General features: G+C 48.4%; 1 protein-coding gene across 1 annotated transcript; it reads left to right on the top strand.

The window, feature by feature from the left end:
• The first annotated feature begins 18,279 nt into the window (after window positions 1-18,279).
• On the top strand, window positions 18,280-19,062 carry LOC132360405 (melanoma-associated antigen 10-like). Its single transcript, XM_059915470.1, has one exon. It carries the CDS (start codon window positions 18,280-18,282, stop codon window positions 19,060-19,062), a length of 783 nt encoding a protein of 260 aa, XP_059771453.1.
• The last annotated feature ends 2,542 nt before the right edge of the window (window positions 19,063-21,604 follow it).

Genomic DNA, 21,604 nt, shown 5'->3' with positions numbered 1-21,604 from the left:
GAAATGGGTAAGCCGGAGCCAAAGGCATCAGCACTGAATTAAGAGGAGCTTGAGCTAATGAGAAGGCAGCAGGATGTGGAGGAGCCTGGCGAGGGAAGGTGACTAGGGATCAAGTGCTGGACTGAGACGAGGGAGGCAGGGGGCCAGGGCCCCTCAGCCGGCATCACTGACACGCTAAGCACGGCCTCCTCCTCCTCCAGGACAGAGCCAGCAGAGGTTACGGTGCTACGGGCTTCGCTTTCTTCTGCGTTCCTGCCCTTGCTCCCTCCCCTCTGTCCACCTGGCTCTCTCTGGAGCTGCCATCTTGGTCCAGATGTGAGCGGTTGTGCTTCCTCCTTTGGGGGAGGGGCAGCTGAAGCTGGTCTCTGAGTGCGGGGAACAAGTCCCCGTTCCCTGGGAAAGGAGTAGCAGGACAGACACTGTGCCCAGGGACAGGACAAGGGTAGGGGGCATCTTGTCAGGATCCCCAGACTCAGCCCTCAAGAACCGCCACGTGTTGCAGCCCAGAGTATGTCACGCCTTAAACTTTGACTCTTTGGCAAACAAGTAGTAGTTTCCACAACTAGTTAGTCCCCGGCTGGGCCACAGCTTAGCAAGGCCCCCATTTATTCCAGCCAACTCGTCCTGCAGGCCTGCTCTGCTCCAGGCCCAGGCCAGGCCCAGACAGTGCACAGGGCAATTCCAGGTGCTCCCAAACTCAGCCTGGGGCCCCAGACAGACAGTCACCCTGCTTGGTGACACTTGAGCCCCCCACACCCATCACTGTGGCTTTTCATACACCACAGATGGAGCCCCTCTGGGGGAGAGCTGGAGGGTCTCACACACACAGGAGGCCTGGGGCTCTGAGCCAGCACCCAGCCCCTGCCACCACTGCCCCGGCCCTCACCCCAAGCAGGTGCTCCCTGAAGCGACAAGGACAGCGATGATTCGGGTGGGAGCGCATGAGTTATGGTGCCGGTGCCTCGTAAACAAGTCTGGTGCCCGCCTGTCTTCATGAATCACCGAGGAGCCTAATCCTTCATTAGAACATTCAGCAGTAATTGCTGGCGAAATGCCACTTGCCTTTTTCTCATTTTAACAAAACATTTATGCATGAAAGATTTAATGCCAGGTATCAAGCATATCATTGTAAATTTACCACTAATTAAGCCTAATTAAAATAATTAAATGGCTGTGGAGTCACCACGTGAATTAAAATCGCTTCTCCTCCACCAGCCTGCTTCTCACTAGCCAGGCCCCCGGTTTCAGAGACAAATGTATCTCTTTCTCTAGATTTTTTTCCATCGCCCCGCTCAGCTTCACGCGGGGTATTTGCACGGCCAAGGAGATTTGATAATTAAGATAATGCTGTGATTTGACGGTGCGGTTTTTCAATTTCGGGACCCCAGGAGATTTTCCTTTATCTCAGTGAAGTATAGACAATTTGACAAATCTGTTGCTCGGAGCAGTCGCTGGCGTTTGCATATTCATTACTCATTGGATTTTTAATCAAAGTAGCTGATGGACCTCTTGCACCACAAATAACTCGGTCATGAATAATTTATCCGCGCTCACTGGCGGGGCGAGCGCACCCCCCCCTTCCCCCCACCCCGCCCCCGCCCCGGCGCCCAGGGGCCCCTGATTGGCTCACCAGGTCTGGCCTGCCCCGAGCAGCACATGGCCGCTCCAGATGTTTGGGTATCCATATGTGCCCAGCTCATCAAAAAACGGCCACGGCCCGCACCCAGGGGCCTCGGCCGTCCCCAGACAGGCCATCTGGAGTTGGAGGGGAAGACACACCACGGTGAATTGTGGGATGCATGTTTATCTTCAGTGGCGCCGGCTGTGGCTGCGGAGGGGCGCGCACGAGGCCCTGGAATGCGGAGGATGCTGAGATCCAGGGCGGCAGGAAACGCTGGTGCCGGGAAAGCTGGGAAGCTACAGGCAGGGCCGTTCCACACCTTCCTGTGGGTTCCCCTGGCTGCCCCCCCCCCCCCCCCCGCTTCTTGGGCCCCTATCTTGCAACCCGCCCACCCCATAAACACACGCATCTTTTCCCCAGGCCCTACTGACCAGTCAGGGCCAGCTGCTCCCGCCGGCCCCCCTCACTTTGTCCACGCTGCGCCTTTATCTGCGATCCTCAGCCCCCTCCGCGCTACCCCCAGCAGGGCTGGCTTAGAATTTCCGTCCGCCTCAGGCACTCTCACAGCACTCACGCCTAATCATATCAAACCCATTTAATTTACCCACATGCCACATTAACCATATTTTATATTTAAGTGTGGAAGAGGTGAGTGGAGATGCAGTTGACTGGGTGACATCATAGCGCGTTCCGTAGACATTTAATGGGCCATTTACTCATTCTGATTTTGCATTTTTCTTTTCCTTTGGAGCCCACGGCGACTGGCTCTCTGGGTCTCAGTGCTTCTGCAGGCTCCTGACAAGCAGGCGGGTCCGGCGTTGGGCCTCCAGTGCCGAGTGGTTTCAAAGGCCCTGGTCCACACATCAGCCTTTACCACACCCAAGATTCACAGAGTGGAACCTTCCGTGACCCCGCGGCCGAGGCTGATGCCCCTGCCCGGGCTTCTGAAGCACCCCGGTCCTCTCTGGCCCCAGCACACATATGATGATTGCTAGCACGCATGGCCCCCTTCTCCACGAGACAGTGAGCCTGGGAGGGCAGCCTGTCTGTCTCTGTCCCCCACACCGAAGCTCATGTTTGAGAAATGAACACTGGACTTCATGTTTCCAAGAAGAGGATGGACGACCTTGGAAGGAAAAGTGAGCCGGAATCGCAGTCTGAAAGCGTGTATGGAAGGCAGACAGGGACAGCCTTTCTTGCCCAGCTGGGCTTGACCCAAGCCACAGATCTCCGTGCAGGGCGGGAAGGAGGGCACTTCCTCCTCGCCTCCAGCTACTTCCCGGCCACCTCTCAGCCAACAGCCTCACCCGTGAGATTGGGGTTAGGGTGCCCCGGGCCCAGATCTGCTGTGGCACACGGGGGTCTCCCTGAGTCCACCCTGAGGACTCTCAGATCCAAGGAACAGCCCCTGCCCAGGCAACTGATCGGACCAAGGTGAACCTTGGCCGCAGACCCCCTCTCAAAATTGGGGCGCAGGTAATCACACGCCCCTTGTGAGTCAGCGTCACCGTGACCGCCTCTCCCACCACCCAGCTCCGCACCCCGAAGGCGCTGGCGGGAGCTGGGAGAAGACTGCCGACTAGTCATCAGGCAGACAGGAAAACCAGCAGGCCGCGCTCTCTCTCCCTGTGACAATTAGAGTGGAAATATTTCCAGATATTTTTGTCTATTTTTTTTAAGGTGAGAGGGAAGGTGTGCTCATACAACGTGTTTCTGTTTTATGGGGAGGGAGGGAGTGAAGAAACAGCCTAAAGCCCTAAGCAGGCTCCTTCCCGGAGCCTGTCACGGATGGTAAGGACCCCCTGTCACCCCGAGTGGTTGCTTGCTGTCAGGGCCCACCTGACACACTCGTGCCTTCCCGTTTGCAGCTGGGGACTCCCCACCAAAGCCCACTCGCACCCCATGTCACTGCAGAGAGCTGAGGTCCCCCAGCCCTCAGGTGGTCGACCAGCCACTGGCCCCAGCCCTAGAGACACCAGTCAAAATTCCAGAGGGAGACCCACAGGCAGGATTCCAGGAGAGGCACCAGCAGTCTCCTCTCCAGAGGACAGTGAAGAGTGTTTGCCTGGGAGGGGCAGCAGACACCAGGGCGCTGGAGAAAGACCCATCCCGCGCTCGCACCAGAACCTTCCTCCTCCACCCGTGGCCCTCCCACCCTCCATCCACTCTCCTCGGGGAACCCACCCAACAGCAATGCTTATTAGATCAGACATGTCAACCCCGGACTGCCCCACACCTCAGGCACTCTGCCCCACCCGTCATCCTCCCAAGGGAAGCAGAGGCCGGGCTGCGGCTTGAGCAATGGCCTCTCCCCGACTGAACCTCGTGGGGGCCAGGGCAAGGGGCTGGAGGACTCCTGCCCAAGGGGCAGCCAGTGCACAGACCAGGGGTCAAGTCAGGACTGGGGTGGGGGGTAGGTCACTCGGACTTGCCCCTCTGGAATCTGAATGGGGACACAATAGCGAGGATGCCAGGTGAGGCCGGAAGAAAGTTATGAAGACCCAGGAAAAGGAGCAGTTACATTGATGGCGGAGCCTGGAGTAAAATTTACCACTCTGCTTCTGAGGGAGGAGATGAAATTAGCCGTCCCTAGAGATGACTGGGCTGCAGGAGATGGTGATTCCTGGGAGCCGGGAGAGCCTTGTTGCCCTCACCACCATAGTACATGTGGGTATCCTTAAGGTCACTCCACGACTGGGGTCTGTTCCTTGCCCCCAGAAGCGCCAAGCCCTCACTGCTCATCGCCAACCCCCGCCTCCCAGAGGACTCCCCAGGGGCTCCCGCCTTGCACATCTCCTTCCCACTGACAGCCAGGAGCGCGCACTGGAGCACAGTGGTACAGCAGCAGTCCAAGCAGATGCAACAGTACTGCAATTATGCACCTCGCTCAGAATTCCCCAGTCAGCCATCTGCAGCCATAACCATTCTTGGGATACATTTCAGATCCCAGAATTCTTAGTCTTGTTTGTTTGTGTTGTAGTCAGAGCAATAATGTGTATTCCCAATTCCTTGACAACTAACTTTATTTTTATTGTCTTTGTGTTCCATTGTTGAATTTGCAAAATCTATGTTTAACAGCACTGTTATAATTTTCAACTCCAAGCAACATTTTTGCTTATGTTTCCAGCTTGGCAAACATGTTTTGAAGACCTGTTGGGTGAAAGGCATGATGCTGGATCCTAGGACACAAAGATAATGAAAATAATAAGAACAGTGACTCATATTGACCATCTACTCATTGAATTCTCCTAATGACCCTATATATTGGTTCTGTTATGATTCCAATTTTTACCAGTTTACCAATGAAGAAACTGAGGTCACGCAGCTCTTAAGTGGTAGAGCCAGGGTTTGAACCTCAGAAATCTGGTTCCAGGAGGCATGCTCATAATCTCTGTTAGAAAAAGAAAATAAAAATCTGTGGAAAGCTTACTGTCTAATAGCAGAAGTGGACCCATAAACAGATAATTTGAATTCTTATGTTAAGCGCTAAGAGAACAGTACATACTGGATGCTTAAAAGCTGTAGCTTTATATAACATGTATTTCCATTAATTCCAACTCTAATTTTTTATGACTTAGACTGATTGTAGATGACATCTGTAATCACAAAGGCTACTAAACATAGAAAGGCCTCTCTCTTGAGCTCTTGCTTTCTTTCATGATGGGACCCGGCTTCTGTGCTAGCTAGAGGAATTGGTAGGAAGTAAATCAGGAAAGCTGAGCACTGTGGGTGTCTATCATCATGTTGAGGATACATGTGTCACAGCAATCTAATTGATCTCATGTGGTTTTATTTCATATCCCCAGGGAAAGTGTAAGCCCCTTGAGGATAGCATCTGTGAATTTCCATTCGTTAATTCCTTTCTCCATGAAAGAAAACACTCACACACACACACACACACACACACACACACACGCACATTATATTGAGCACCTATTAGGTGCCAGGCATGAGCTAGCAATCAGAGTTAGAGAGATAAAGAGGGCTTTACATTCTGAATGAGAAAGATGGCCAAAGAGCTAATGAGTGACATGGTGCAGCCAGGGCTGTATCAGAGGTAAGAAAAGGTGCCAAGAACCCAGAGGAGGGAGCGACCAACTCTGCCCAGTTGGTGGCTACAACCAGTCCGCACTGAGCAGGGTTCCTGTTGCTATAAGGTTTAAAGGAGAAGAACAATGAAGAGTAGCCCAACTGCCAAGTGGCAATAACATCCAGAGTCCTTAAGCAGTTCTGTTACCACAACTCTGATTAATGAACACACTTCAGTACAGGCAAGGTTTTACACACGAAGTCTGACTCTCCTCTCTCTAATCCATGCTTTCTACCCCTCTCTCCCTCCTTTATCCTCTCTCCTTCTCAGTGGCTCTTTCTCTGCTTAACTTTCCCTCTCCCCTTCAGTTTACCATCCCTTTCCTCTAATGATCTGCTTAGTGTCTATCTTTCCCCTTACTTTCTTAACTGTGGTTAACTGGACATGATAGGAAACTCAGATTCTGGAAAGAACCAGGAATCTGGCAGGACTGAGCCATGGTACTAACCTGGTTCTATCTGGGTTACATCCTTCTCTATCCCAGGTTCCACCACCTCCTCCTGGAAGCTTTTTCTCACTAATCAAGAAAGTGCCTGAGTATTTCACATGTGAATGAGTTGTCACCTTCAAAACTGGCCTTGGGGACTTCCCTGGTGGTCCAGTGGGTAAGACTCCACGCTCCCAGTGCAGGGGGCCTGGGTTCAATCCCTGGTCGGGGAACTAGATCCCACACGCATGCCGTAACTAAGAAGTCCGCATGCCACAGCTAAGAGTCTGCATGCTGCAACTAAGAAGTCTGCATGCTGCAACTAAAAGATCCCGCATGCCACAACTAAGACCCAGCACGGCCAAAATAAATAAATAAATATTTTTTAAAAAAACAAAAAACTGGCCTTGAATTTCACCCTCATTCATAGGGCAGAACCTCATGAGTATTGCTAAGTGTATCCACTCATGTGTTCATTCATCCATCTATCCATTCGCTCGATCAACAGGACATTCTGAATCCCTGTGGTAATTACCAGGGAGGTTGAGATGAATATAGCCCACTAGCAGAGCCAAACACAAACAAGCCCAAATGACAATATGCTATCGTATAAGTCAGAGTTGAAAGCACTGGCCTGTGGAAATGGAGCCTGAAAAAGGGTACTGAAGAGTGATCGGAGAGGTAGAAGAAGGATCAATAGAGAATGGTGTCGTAAAAACCAACAGAGGAAGGTTTTAGAGCAGGGGAGGTGCCAACGGGTCAAAGGCAGCTGAGTGGTCCAAGAGAACAAGAATGGAAACGCTTCACATGGATCTGACCACAGGAAGTTGCTGGTGACTGTCGTGGTGCAGTTTCGGGGGACAAGGATGGAAGCCAGGTGGTGGTGGGTCGGGGAGGGAATGGGCGGTATGGAAATGGAGCACTTCAGTGCACACAGCTCTGCAGAAGTTTGGCTGGATGGATGAAAAAGAGAAATAGGGCAGTAGATGGAAAGAGACAAGCAGGTAGAGAGTCTGGGGATTATTTAGGATGAAAGAAATTTGAGCAATATGGCAGATCTCACTGCCTCCATCTGGGACAGGAAGAAGAGAGTCTATCATTTTCCCTCTTTCCTTCCTTTCAGAGGGTCCCTGGTCCTTCATCAATGCCTGTCACATGGAGGGCCGGCAGGCAGCCTCTGCTATCCCTGATTCTGCTAGGGGAGCTGGAGCCAGCAGAGTCCTGCCCCTTTAAGTCACGGACCCTGTAAATGCTTGGCTGAGTCAATGAGAGCGAGGAGTGTGGGGAGGCCACGGGACAGGGGCCTGGGGACAGATCCCAACATGGGTGTGCAAGTGCACGCATGGGAGGGTGCTGTTTAACAGGGAATCCCCAGATCACAGAACTGAAGTCCACGGCATCGTTGGCTCTAAGGACCCTCTTTTTACATATGAAGAAACTGAAGCCCAGAGAGAGAAAGGGACTTGCCTGAAGTTGTACAGAGAGTTTTGTAGCAGAGCTGGGTCTAGCCCAGGCCCTTGACTGTTGGCTTCTAGCACGGTCCACTCCAACTACCCGAGGCATGACCATGCTCAGCCTTGGGCGGCTGCATTACAGGGCTGGCTGTGAAAACACATTTGAATTCAGGATAACTTTCCCCGAAAAGCAGTGTGGCTCAAGGTAGTTAGATGTAACCTTCCAGCCAGCTATGATGGATATAGGCGACACCATCATCACGACCTCAGGGAAGCCCACTCTGAGCCCCGACACGGGTCCCTGTGGTGCACCCCAGAACACCCTGCACACCTGCGTTAAGAGGCACGGCCCTCGGCAGTTCTTGTCCTATAGCTGCCACCTGCACTGCACCACACTCCGTGGGAACCTGGATCTGTTTGTCTTGTTCACTGCTTTGCCCCAACACTTAGCCAACGACTGGCCCAGAGTGCAGTTCAATTAGTATCTGTTGAAATAATTAATTACTTAATTAATTCTACCCTGTAGAACCAGCTCTCCAGGTGGAAAGGTGTTCAGAATTCTGACCTCGAACCTGAGGGAACCGTCTCTCTCCGAGGCAGCCCCTGTCACAGAAGCAGGCCTCCTCTCCTGCTCTGTTTCCCACGAAGCGGACCCAGGGCCGGGCTGCTCCAGATGCTGGCGGAACAGCAAACACCACATATGCCTCCCTCCTCCCACGTTTGAATGCTGTGCTTCTCTTAATGCTACCCAACCATACCGTCTCTGTTGTAAGCTAACAGCTGACTACCTGCCACCCCACCTCCACTTCCCACCACCCTTGCTGCCAGTTTTGAACATGCACCCAGGATTGCGAAGTTGACTATGGGGCCCCAAATGTAGGCCTCGATGTAATTAAATATTATCTGATTGGATTTGCCCCTTCAGTCTCGACTGTCAAGGTGTGCGTGCATGCTACCTTTCCCCTAACGCATTTACTGTCCTTCCCAAATTCGGGGCACCCAAAAATTTGGCAAGCAGTTGTTCTGTCTTCATCAACTTAATTGATTAAAACAGAGACTGGTCAGCTTTAAGACAGGGTCCTGTGGCACATCACTAGAGATCCACCCCATCAGGTTGAAAATGTTTTTTTTTTAAATTATTTATTTATTTATTTATTTATTTATGGCTGTGTTGGGTCTTCGTTTCTGTGCGAGGGCTTTCTCTAGTTGCGGCGAGCGGGGGCCACTCTTCATCGCGGTGCGCGGGCCTCTCACTATCGCGGCCTCTCTTGTTGCGGAGCACAGGCTCCAGACGCGCAGGCCCAGTAGTTGTGGCTCACGGGCCTAGTTGCTCTGCGGCATGTGGGATCTTCCCAGACCAGGGCTCGAACCCGTGTCCCCTGGATTAGCAGGGAGATTCTCAACCACTGCGCCACCAGGGAAGCCCAATGCTTTTTTTAATTGACACTTATTGAACAGTCTCCTTTACCAGTTACAAGTGCATCTAACATACCATCAGCCAGCTCTGAATTTTTTCCTAAACCTTGATCCAATGAGTGGAAAGACAAGATTATATGACCTTTTTGCCATTTTCCCGACTCAGCTTTCTTTATATCTTAATTTCTCTCTAGGCCTCCCCACCTCCTCCTTTTGCCCAATACTGCGGTTTTTATAAGAAAATATACATGGCTTGTAGGTCCACAGTGTAAGTATTTGAGAAACCCTGATCTAGCCAAAATTGCTCTTGTGGGTTTTCTCATGACTGCACAGAACTTAACATAAAATCAATGTGTAATAAATGTTTGTGGAAGAAAAGAAAGATGCTGTGAGTGAGTTTGTCAAATTCCTTGTTGGGAATGAAATCTATGTGTTAGAAGGTTCTTCTGGAATATGGATGTTTTCTTACTCCAGCTTCCCTAGAAAGGAAAACCTGAAAGCAAGCTTGTGTGCTGCTGCTTTATTAGGAAGAAGTATAACCCCAGGGCAGTAAGAGTGAGGGCAGAAGAAAAGAAAGTAAAGAAGGAAGCTATACTAGGTTGAATAGAGTCCCCCAAAACTCATGTCCATCCAGAACCTCCAAATGAGACATCATTTGGAAATGGGATCTTAATTAGGTAAGATGAGGTCACACTGGACCACTTAGGGTGGTCCTTACATCCAATGGCTGGTATTCTTATAAGAAGAGAGATACAGAGATACACAGACACGCATAGGAGAAAGCATGTGAAGAGGGAGGCAGAAATCAGAGTGATGTGTCTACAAGCCATGGAAAGTCAAGTATTGCCAGCAACCACCAGAAGCTTGAAGAGACAAAGAAGGACTCTTTCCTAGAAACAGCAGGGGGAGCCTGGCCTTACGGACACTTTGATTTCAGACTTCTGACCTCCAGAACTGTGAGAGCATAGAGTTCTGTTGTTTTAGGCCACCCTGTTTGTGGTACATAATTATGGCGGCCCTAGGAAAACAATACAGAGGGAAAGTAAGTACAAGGCTGTGTGTTCTGAGATGGGCACACCTCTATACAAAAAGAGGCTGGATGCTAAATTTTATGTTATGTGTATTTTACCACAATTTCAAAAACTGAGGAACAAAAAGAGACCAGATATATCTGAAGAGGCTATTTGGAACCACTGCTCCTTGGAATGGTCTGTCAGCAGGGAAGAAATAAAAGGAATTGACTCGCTATCTCCTTCCTACCTTCTCTTTCTCATTAGTCAGAATTTTCCACGCAAGGTGTTCAATCCTCTGAACCTCCAGACCCTGTCGTCAATGAGCAGCTGCTGGGGGAACCAAACCTATGTCTGTGGTTGGGCTCCTCCACTGCGCCCAGAAAGAGCACTAAGAATCAGAGCCTCTGCTCTGGCCAGGTCGGGCTCCATGGCTCGTGCCGGGGGCACGCAGAGCCTGGTTCTCCAACCCCAGGAGGCTGAGATGGGAGGTGGTGTCAGGAGACAAGACATGAGCAGCCCTGAGAGGACCCTCTTGAGCAAGCAGCTCAGGGACCAGAGGGAGGTGAGGCAGGCGAACCTAGAGAGGCTCAGGCGGTGACTTCATAGTGATGTGTCTGTGCATGAGAGTGTAGGAGCTGCTGATTCAGGGTTCCCACCCCAATGCCCGTAGGCATTGATGCACTGATTCGAGAGGTGAGCCCTGTGTACAAGCAGACACATTCTCTGTGACAGGCCAGCCTCTATCAGGTGGACAATCAATTGTTGCCTAGCAGGATATGGACGCAGTGTTGCCAGATCTTCTCATTTTTCACAAGAAGAAAAAAAAAAAAAAAAATCCAGATTTGAAAAAAAAAATGACCTCTCTCAACTTTGCAATGTTGTTAGGTATTGGGAAAATGTGTCTACATGCTATGAGTGTGTGAGAACTAAATTAAGAAACTTAACATTCTCTTGAAGGATATACAGGTGACTTAACCAAATGGAAAGATGTACCATGTGCTCAGACAGGAAAACACGACATCATAAGGATGCTGAGTCTCTCTGAGTTAATCTATACAAAAAGTCTACTTAATCTAGATAAAAAGTAATCGAGTATTACTTTTAAAGTAATAACATGTGAATATAAAGTGCATACAGGAAAAGATAAACAAGCAATAATAGGAAAATTCTGAAAAAGGAGAGGAAAGGATGGGGAAGGCTAGCTTTAGCAGATAGGAAAACACAGTATAAAGTTTCAACAGTTAAAACAGTGGTGCTAACACGTGGATAAATAGAGAGAGAGATGGAACCAGAAGGAAAGTCTGGAAATAGACACAAGTACATAAGGGAATTTAAAATATGATAAAGATGAACTGTCAAGATGGAGGCATGGATCACATCAATAAGTGATGGGGATAACTGGGTAGACGTGTAAGAAAAAATAAAGGTAAATCTGTATCTCCACCCCACACAAAATAATTTCCGTCTAATCTAATATACCATTTATTTCATTCATTTATATTGTTTATTGTCTGCTTTCCCCCTCTGGAATGCAAGTTCCATGAAGCCAGGTGTTTTTGACAGTTTTGGTCACTACTGTATCCTCTGTGCCCACAACAGTGTCTGACACACTCTCTGTGCTCAATACATATTTGATAAATGAGTTAAATAAGTGAATCAAACATTTAAATGTTAATAACAAAAGCTTTAAAGCAAGAGGAAAAACCACTGGAGTATATTTTCGTAATCTTATAGTGGATAATACTTTTTAAGTACTAAAAGAACTTAAAAACCATAAAACAAAAAAAAATGATAAATTTGATCATAGAAAAAAATTTCTTAATGGCAAAAGCCATGAAATTAAAGACAGAAAATGAGTATCTGGTAAAACACACACACACACACACACACTTCTATCTCACGTAATAGACAAAGGGAAAAATAACCTAATATACAAAGAGCTCCTTTAGATAAAACACAACACAAGAGAAAAATTGGCAAAGACTGTGAATAGAAATTCACAGAAAGATGTTTATCCTTACTCATAATATGAAAAATGCAAATTAAAACTCCTATGAGATACCAGTTTTCATCTATCAGATTGGCAAGACTGAACATTTTGCTACTTCACTGAGTTGATGAGGGTGTGAGGTAACAGGCCCTCTCAGAGACTGGCCGTGGGAGTGTAACCTGGCCCAGACCACAGTGACAAGCAATTTAATAACGTCTTCAAAATTATAAACGCTCACACCCTTGACCCAGAAATTCTACTTCTAAAAATTTATCCTACAGATACACTCAAACACTTGCAAAACAGGTTGTACAAGTTATTGCAGCATTGTTTGTAGCAGAAAAAAAAAACTGGAAACAACCCAAATGTCTATCAATAGAAGTGTGATTAAATAAATGATGGTCTCTCCATACAGTGTAGTGTGGGCACTAACACACCACATAGCCTGAAAACGACGCAGAAGTTCTATCTGTACCAATATGGAAAGGTCTCCAAAACATATAACTATATTATTCAAAATAATGAACACAATGAACACAATTAAATGTGAACAAACGAGAGTTAGGTCTGGTCTGAGAGCTGCCAGTTTTCAATCCATGTAGAAATGGTATTTCATTACATGATCAACGTGACAAATTATATCAGTGAGACAAGTATAGACTACTGAATAAATGGTCTTGGAAAAACAGAGTAGCCACTGGGGAAAAAAGTAAAGTTAGGTTTCTTATTTCACACCATGCCCCACAAAAAAATTCCTATGGGTTAAAGAACTAAACATAATAAATGAAACAATAAGAGTATTAGAAGAAAATATCATCTTGGGGAAAGAATATATCTTTGAAAGATTCAGGACTCAACGGCAACTGATAAATTTGACCACATAAAAGTGTCATAAAAATGATGGAGGAGAACATAAAGCCAAAAGACAAGAGACAGACTAGGAGAAAATAGTTGCCACATGAATAAAAGACAAAGAAATAATAACCCCCTTATATATAAATTGTGTGTATAGATCAATAAGAAAATAGACAATCTAGTAGAAAAATGAGCAAAGAATGTGAAAGGGACACTCACAGAAAAAGAAATGCCAATAAGTCATGAGAAGATGCTCACGCCTGCAAGTAGTCAGAAAAATGCAAATTAAAGCAGTAATGGGATATTGCTTATCACCTATCAGATGTGGCAAAAACTGGGGGGAGGGAGGAGGAACATATTCGGTGTTGGAGGGAGACTGAAGAAATGGTCTCATGTGTTGCTGGCAGGTATATAATTAGAATATCATTGTTGGAGAGCAACTTGGCATAATCTATCATATTTTTAAATGTGCATACACTTCAAGCAAGAAATTTCTGAGTAGCCGTCCTAAAGAAATACTTGCACCTATACACAAAGCAATATATGTAAGATAGTCATTACCGTATTGCCGTAACAAGAAAAAAAGAACCAAACGAAATGTTTATCCACAGAGAGTGGTCAAACTGATACATACGTATCATAGAACGCTTCACAAAAGATCTAGTTTTTAATGGAATAGATCTGTAACTGAACGGGACCCTATGGGGCCTTCCCGGGACAGGACACCCCACCACCGCCTGCCTCTTGTCTGTAGAAAAACTTTAGCCTCCTAGGCCTTCCCCGAGTTCCAAAGAATAAATTTAATCAGAGAAATGAGAATATGCAGAAACAAAGGAAACCTGGCAAGCAAGACAAAATAAGAGTAGTTCACCCATTAAACGAAGTCAAGGACCCTTAAGTTCCTCCTCAAGAGCTATAGATAATATTTTGAGCCATATCCTTTGAGCTGTTTTGCAGAGACTGAAACTCCCAGCAGGTGGAAGAAGTTAACTGTATGCTGCCCACAAGCATGTAGACCCCAGACCGGTTGGAACTAGAAGGTTGATGATGTTGACTCCCAGTTACCTCACCAACAACCAATCAGAAGAATGTCCATGAGCTAATCACACACCCTGTAACCCTCTCCTCAGCACATAGCCCCTTCCTCTTTTCCTTATATAATCCCTCAGCAAAAAACCTGGGAAGTGAGGAGTTGGTTCTTTGGGACATGAGTTCACCTTCTGCCCTGGGTTGCTAGCTTCTTCCATACAGCTGTCTTTCCTTTTTCCCCAATACTTGTCTCTCAGTATTGGATTCTTGAGCAACGGGCAGCTGAACCTGAGTTCAATAACAGATCTATGTGAAAAAAAAAAAATGAAGGTATCTGCAAAGACATATTGTTAAGCCAAAAAAAAAAAAAAAAAAAGCAGACCGTAGAAGAATACATATACTATTTTGCAAACAGAACAAACCATGTATTTTTATATTAGCACATGTGTATATAAATGCTTATAAAATAGCCTGGAAGAACACAAACTCCTAACAGCAGGCACTTCTGGAGAGAGGAATAGGATGAGGGAGGGTGAAGGCAAACTTCTGCTTTTTCTGTATCCCTCTCCAATCTGTCAAGCATTTGTGACATGCTATGTATAAATGTGCATTCACTGATTCATCCAAATATATGCATATATTCATATACGCATATTAAACATTACAACAGAACATTTATTGAGGACTTTCCCTGTGCCTAGCACTGTGCTAAACACTTTACTTACATTATCTCGTTTAATCCTCATGACAATGTTATGATTTACGTACTGTTATTATCCCCATTTACAGATGAGAAAGCTGAGGCTGTGACAGGTTAAATCAATGGCCTGAAGTCACACAGATAGGAAGTGGCAGAGCTGGAATTCAAATTCAAGAGTGTCTGATTTCAGAGGACACATCCTCAGTCTTGCCCTTCTAAGAACACATTTAGGTAACACATTTAGGTAGTGACACCTGGAGTCCAACCTCTTCCAGCTCTGTGGCTCTGCAAGGTCCTTGGGTCAGCTAGACATGCCAGGAGAGGGAGCCAGGAGTGCTGGGGGAGGTGGCTCTCCCCAGCTGGCGGGTCCCTGGAGGGGCAGCTCTAGCCGGTTAGCCTGGGGACCCCGTGCTGCCTGTCTTCCAGCTGATGCTGAGGGCTTGGGCTCACGTACAGACGCACAGCTTTAGAGCAGAGCCCACGGGGCCCTCACCGCAGGCCTGACCGCCTCCGAGTGTAGATGGGGAAACTGAGGCTCAGAGCAGGAAGGGGCTCACTCCATTGCATGTGGAGGCAGGGCTGGAATCGGGATGGGATCCCAGCTGGTCTCGCCCTCTCCCCCAAAGGCTGCCAAACCCTGTTGCAATTTCTTTCCCCATTAAGTGGAAGTGGAGCACCTCCACAGTGGTGGGTGGTGAGGACCAAACAGGACACGGCACAACTTCTTCTAATTTCTTCTTAAATCAGCCATGTCCAAGGGCGGCTTTTGTAACCCAAAGCCACCTTGGAATAAACAGGCTCATTTATTCCAGAAGAAATATCCACAAATACTCTGGTGTCTTAACAAGTGGCAGGAGATGGGCAAGGACTGAGCTGGCCCTCTGAGAGCCATGGGGGCTGGGGCGGCAGCGGGGTGGTCACACTCGGGCATCTCATCCCTCTCTCTCTCTCTCTCTCTGTCTGTCTCTCTATCTCTGGTTTTAAATCATCTAACTGCTCCTGCTTTGGGCAGAACAATTACAGCCATTTGACCTGAATCGACCTTTAGGTCACAGGGACCTCCTTCTGGGTTCATCAAAAAGGCCACCATTGTCCCTGGCAGGAGCATCTGACTCACCTCTGGGGACTAAAGTGATGGCACCAGGCTCACTGAATCTGGAGACTTTGTTCTCAGACGGGATTAAAGGACTGTCCCCTAAAATCCAACCACCCTGCCCTGCTGGGCTGCCCTCCTATCTCCTTCCTTTTGGGTCTCTTTGCCCCTGTTTCTCTCTGTCCCCCATTTCTTCCTCGGTCTCTCTCTCTCTCTCTCTCTCTCTCTCACCCCTTCTCTCTCTCATCATGTCTCCATGTCATTGTCTGGACCTCTCTGTGTCACCATAATAATTTATCTCAGTCTCTGATTGACGTCCCCCCTCCAACTTCCCCCATAGTCATTGAGGACTCAAGTAACTTGCTGATTGCCAATTACCTTCCCTGCTGTTTCCCTCTCATCTGCCTTCCTTGTCTTTCCCCTCTTTTTTCCTCCCTCCTTTTCTCTCTGCTCCCCCCACCACCCAGCCAACTGGGTGCTACAGGAGCCGGGCAGCCTGTGACCTGCGGGTGAGAGCCATCCCAGCTCTGGGGAGGGGCGTGTGGCTTGGGACCTGGTCATGAGGTAGCGCTGCCTCTACGCGTGATCCCGGGGCTCACTATGGCTGTGAGCTCTGTCACGTTCCCCGTGGCATTTGTCAGTCAGAGCCAACATGACAGGCCATGGTACAAGTTGTCACACATCCCTTTCAGACGCATATCCAGGGCTTATTTCAAACCTCCGAGCCCAGTGCTAGGATGGCAGGGTTGACGGTGCAAAGGAGCACAGGATGAGGCTAAGGAGAGCGGCACCTCCCCCAGCCCAGGCAGTCTCACGGTGTGCCTTGGGGAGCTCGTGGGGCACCATGCACCCTGGTACTCTCTGAGGTGAGGCCACGTCGGCTTCTAGGCAGTGAGGAGAAGCCCGAGTCCCGTCGAGGCCTGGCTGGCTGCAAGAGGAGTGTCCACTCTGGACTCAAGCTGAGACCTGGGACCCAGGCCGAAACAAGCGCCAGTCTCCCTGGCTGTGATATCTGACCAGACAGGCTGCCCCAACCAAAGCCCAGGCCCGGCTACCATGAGACTGGCAGGCAGCTGTAGCCCGGGGCAGGTCGGGGAGCCGTCTGCCGGGTCAGTCTGCAGGGGCACAGGCGCCTTCCCTGCCTGCAGGCCACCTCTTCCCCGCTACCACCTAAAGACTGTTCTCCCAGAGAACCCTGGGGAGGCTGCCCTGGGCACCAAGGGCTTGGCCAGGAAACGGTGCTTGAGAAAAAACACTGCACTGGGGGCAGGAGACCGGAGTTCTGCCCAGCTCACTGTGAGAACACAGGCAGATCACTACCTCACCTGAGCCTCAGGGTCTCATTTATAAATCTAAAGATCCACTCACAGGGAAATGATTGAGGAAATGAAGATACATACACACAGTGGAAAGGACTGTCATTGTGGTCATTGCTGCCAGATGCCCATTCCCCTTTCTTTTGGTCTTAGCAGGGCCCACAAACGTGCACCTCTCAACTACATTTCCCAGCCTCCCTTGCAGCCAAGGACAAAAGCTCAGGACAGAAATAGCCAGTGATGGGTGCATTTTCTGGATCACACACTTAAAGGGGAACTGCTTGTCCTCCATTTCCTCTTTCCTCTTCCCAGGGTCTAGGCTCCCCTTTTCAAGGGTGGTGAGCTAGCTTCTGCCACGCAGATGGGGACAACGTATTGGAGGCAACAAGACAGGAGCAGCCTGGGTGCCTGGAAGAGGGGATGGAGCTGAGCTGCCCACCCCTGGATCACCACCTGCTCTCACATGAAAACCGTACCTCCTGCCTTGTTTAAACCTCCGCTATGTGGTCTTGTTAAAGCAGCCAAACCAATATCCAAATGAGTGTTCATGCCATGGAGTACTCTGGGAACATTAAAAAGGACAAAGTAGCTCTATAAATACTTCTATGAAATGATCTCCAGGATATACTGTTGGATGAAAAATGCAAGTTGCCCAAAAAACACATAGAGGGTGACTCCATTTAGGCTACAGCAGGTGCAAACCTCCTGTGTACCCAGAGAAACACGTAGATTTCTGTATGTCCACATTCATACATGGAAAAGCACAGGAAAAGACCTGAAAGGATACATGCTAACTGACAACAGAGCAACTTTTCTCTGCAGAGCGCTCCAGGATCAGGTCCTAGGGGGTCAAGTGAGAATTGTGATTGTTTCTCAAACCACTCATAATGAGACGAACTTCTCAGCTCCCTTTCAGCCGTGATATCTTATGATTTTAAGCACATAGAATATAGACTTGACACTGCCACCCTCCACCACCCCTCACTCTTAAGAAGTTCCCAGGGAGAGCATCCCAGGTCCTGCGAGGTGTCAAGGGGCTCCAGGAACTGGGAGGCGAAGGCCCAGGTCTGAGGCACGTGTCCTCAGGCCACAGAGCAGAGGAGGCCCAGGCAGTGCCAGGAGTCAAGGTTGGCAGGAGACAGGCCGCCCAGGAGGAGTGCCCCTGTGAGGCCCGAGGGCACCCCTCCAGATGAGCCCTGCCCGTGGTCCGTATCTGTCACCCCTGCCCAGACTCCCGTCGGCGGCCCGACCCCAATCATCAGGCCCCTGGTGGAGATGAGCGAGCTGCGCCAGCCTGAGGCAGACCTTCAGGCCCCAGTCCAGGCCCAGGGCCCGGTGGAGGCGCAGCTGTTCGGGGCTGCGGGGGAGGCCGCATCCCCCTCGTCCTCCTCCTCCCCCGTCGCCCCCTCCTTCTCCGCCTATGCCGAGTCTTTGCCCCAGGAGGCACTTACTGTGCTGAAGTCTGACCTGGTGGCGTTCCTGCTCCTCAAGTATTGCACCAAGGAGCCGATCTCCAAGGCGGAGATGCTGAATATGGTCCTCCGTGACCATCGGGACCACTTCCCCGTGGTCTTCAGCCGAGCCTCCAAGTGCATGCAGCTGGTGTTTGGCGTGGACGTGAAGGAGGTGGATCCCCGCGAGTGCACCTACGTCCTGGTCCCCACCCTGGGCCTCACCTGTGATGCAGCGCTGAGCGATGGGCAGAGCATGCCCAAGGCCGGCCTCCTGGTGCTGATTCTGTGCCAGGTCGCCCTGTACGGTGACCACGCCCCTGAGGAGGAGGTCTGGGAATTGCTCAGCATCATAGGGGTATATGCAGGGAAGCAGCACCGCGTCTATGGGGAGCCCAGGGAGCTCCTCACCAAAGTGTGGGTGCAGGAGGCCTACCTGGAGTACCGGCAGGCGCCCCACTGCGACACCGCCCGCTACGAGTTCCTGTGGGGTCCCCGGGCCTACGCGGAGACCAGCAAGGGGCAGGTCCTGGAGCATCTGCTCAGTGTCAATACCTTGGGTCCCACGTCTGCAGAGGGTGTGAGCGATGAGGAAGAGGGGGCCTGAGCCAGAGCAGCAGCCAGGCTCCTTCCAGGCCCAAGTTCACTGGTAGGAAGTGAGGTTGGTCCTTCACTCTGAGTTTGAAGAGAGAGCGGTCGAGTTTCCAAGTAGTGAAGGCCCCTGCGAGTGGGGGGAACATGGTGTGTAGCATCTTTGGGTTCCTGTTGTGTATGATGACATGGAATATCATCTGTTTTCTTTAGGAATTTTTCAAATGTTATTCGTTTTAATGGAAGACTAAACAAGCTTCAGTGTCTAAAAAAAAAAAAAAAAAGAAGTTCCCAGGACATCTTGTTTAACTAAATTGATCTCCACCGCATCCCACCCACGCCTGCCTCTCCCCCAGCCAATGTTCCAGGTCTTTCTTCCTCCACTCCCTCTATTAAATTTCACCTTCCCTTTATCCACTTTCCTCTGTGTTGATCGTGAGCTTGGGAAGTATGTGATAGGCTAATCCTTGTTATGGGCTTTAATGCCTGATATCTCAGCTGACGGCGTTTACCTGCCCCTGTCGCATCTCCTCAGTATACCCAGGCCCAGGTGTAGAAGCGGCATACAGCAGGTATACAATAAATATTCAAGGAAACAGAGATGAGGCTTGAAGACATTAGGCTAAGTGCAATAGGCCAGACACAAAAGGACACCATCTATTGTATGATTCCACTTATATGAGGTACCTGGAATAGCCTAAAATTGAGAGATAGAAAATAGAACAACGGTGGCCAGAGCCTGGGGGAATAGGGACAGGGGGAGTCAGTGTTTAATGTATACAATTTCAGTTTGGGAAGACAGAAGCATTCTGGAGATGGATGATGGTGATGCGTGCACAACAATGTGAGTGTACTTAATGCCACTCAACTGTACACTTAAAAATGGTTAAAGTGGTAATTCTTATATTTTTATCTCAATAAAAAAAAATCAGTCAAAAAAAAAAAAAGAATACAAAGGGGGAGGGAAGGAGGGAGCAGCAAGCCTGTGATGGATGGTGCTCTGAGAATGGAGAGGGCTTCCTAGTGCCCTTTGGAAAATACCCAAAGCACTTTACCATCTGCCCTAAAATTCTTAGTCCTGTAAACATCCTTTCAAGCCACACTGAGCTGAAAATAAGTGATAAATTGTGAGGTGTTAAATTTATATTAAGTGGCAATGTTACCTTCCAAAACCCAATTATTGCTGGAATGGAAAAAAGGAGGAAAAGAAGATGGTCATGGAAGCCCAGGACAGAGAACACTTCAAAAGGCATTTCAAGGGTACTGAAGGTCAAGCGTTTACATGAAGACTGAAAAGTGGCAATGCATTTAGAGACTGGCAGGCCAGAAGTGGCCTTTCGTGTACAGGCGCCTGGTGTGGTGGGAGCAGAACCCTGATGACCGTGGATTACAACAGTCAATGGTCACACACACACACACACACACTCATTCCGAAGACTGTGGTGTAATACATAAGGTACCCTGTTAATTGAACAAAGCTGTTACAGAACTATATATATATATATATGTGTGTGTGTGTGTGTGTGTGTGTGTGTATGTGTGTATATATATATGTATAGTATGATTTTAATTATATTAAAATCAAAACAACAACCAAAGACACTAGAGGAAACATATCAAAAAAGGAACCATTGTGTTTTGGTACCCTTTATCTTCTTTTTCTATTTATAAATCTGACTTAATGAACATATGTTACTTTTATAACAACAGATAAAAATCCATGCCTTTGTGGAGCTACATTACAATGGTGGGGACCAGGCCATAAATAAATAAACAACATGTCAGGTGGTGATAACACAGAAGAAAAATAAAGCACTGGGAGGGGGTCAGAGAGTGACAGGAAGAGGGATTGTTTAGTAGAGGGTCCTCAGGAAAGTGACAGGCAGCAGAGACCAGAAAAAATGGAGGGGGCAAGCCTTGTGGATATATGGGGGGAAGAGAAGAGGTAATCAACGATAATAAATAATTTATGTTCAAGGATATTCAGTGCAACATTAGTTATGATAGTGAGAAGTTAGAAACAACCTAAAGGATGAGTAAAAGAGGAATAGTTAAATAAAATATGGCACGTCCATATCATGGATTATCCTGCAGCACTTGGAGAATGCAAAATAAAACCAAAGAAAGCCACACCCACCTTTCACATCCATAGGACTGATTTGATGATGGATCAGGGTCAACCACAGTCACCTGGGAGAGGAGCGCTCGAAATCACTGCTGGGCAGGGCACGTCTTGGTCCAGCACTGCAGGAAAGCAATTTAACTACATATGTATCAAGAATCTCAGAAATATCTATTTTTGTTTAAGGGAATAATTCTCCTTCTAGAAATCCATCCTCAGATAGTTTTAAAATGGACAAAGCAAACCACACTCTTACTTATGATGGTGAAAAGTTGGAAATGGCCTATTATTCAACATTTAGGTATTTAAGTAAAATACGGTACATCCATATGATGAAATACTATGAGGCCATTAAAAGTGTGTTTTCAAAAAAATGATACAAACGAATTTATATACAAAACAGAAATAGACCCACAGACACAGAAAACAACTTATA

This window comes from Balaenoptera ricei, chromosome 2 (assembly GCF_028023285.1).
Source record: "Balaenoptera ricei isolate mBalRic1 chromosome 2, mBalRic1.hap2, whole genome shotgun sequence".
NCBI classification, from domain to species: domain Eukaryota; kingdom Metazoa; phylum Chordata; class Mammalia; order Artiodactyla; family Balaenopteridae; genus Balaenoptera; species Balaenoptera ricei.
The sequence above is the reverse complement of the archived record's forward strand: the minus strand, read 5'-3'. Positions and strand labels throughout refer to the sequence as shown.

Excerpts from the sequence above, each read along its gene's own strand:
- LOC132360405 (XM_059915470.1), top strand. The coding sequence starts at position 18,280 with ATGAGCGAGCTGCGCCAGCCTGAGGCAGACCTTCAGGCCCCAGTCCAG.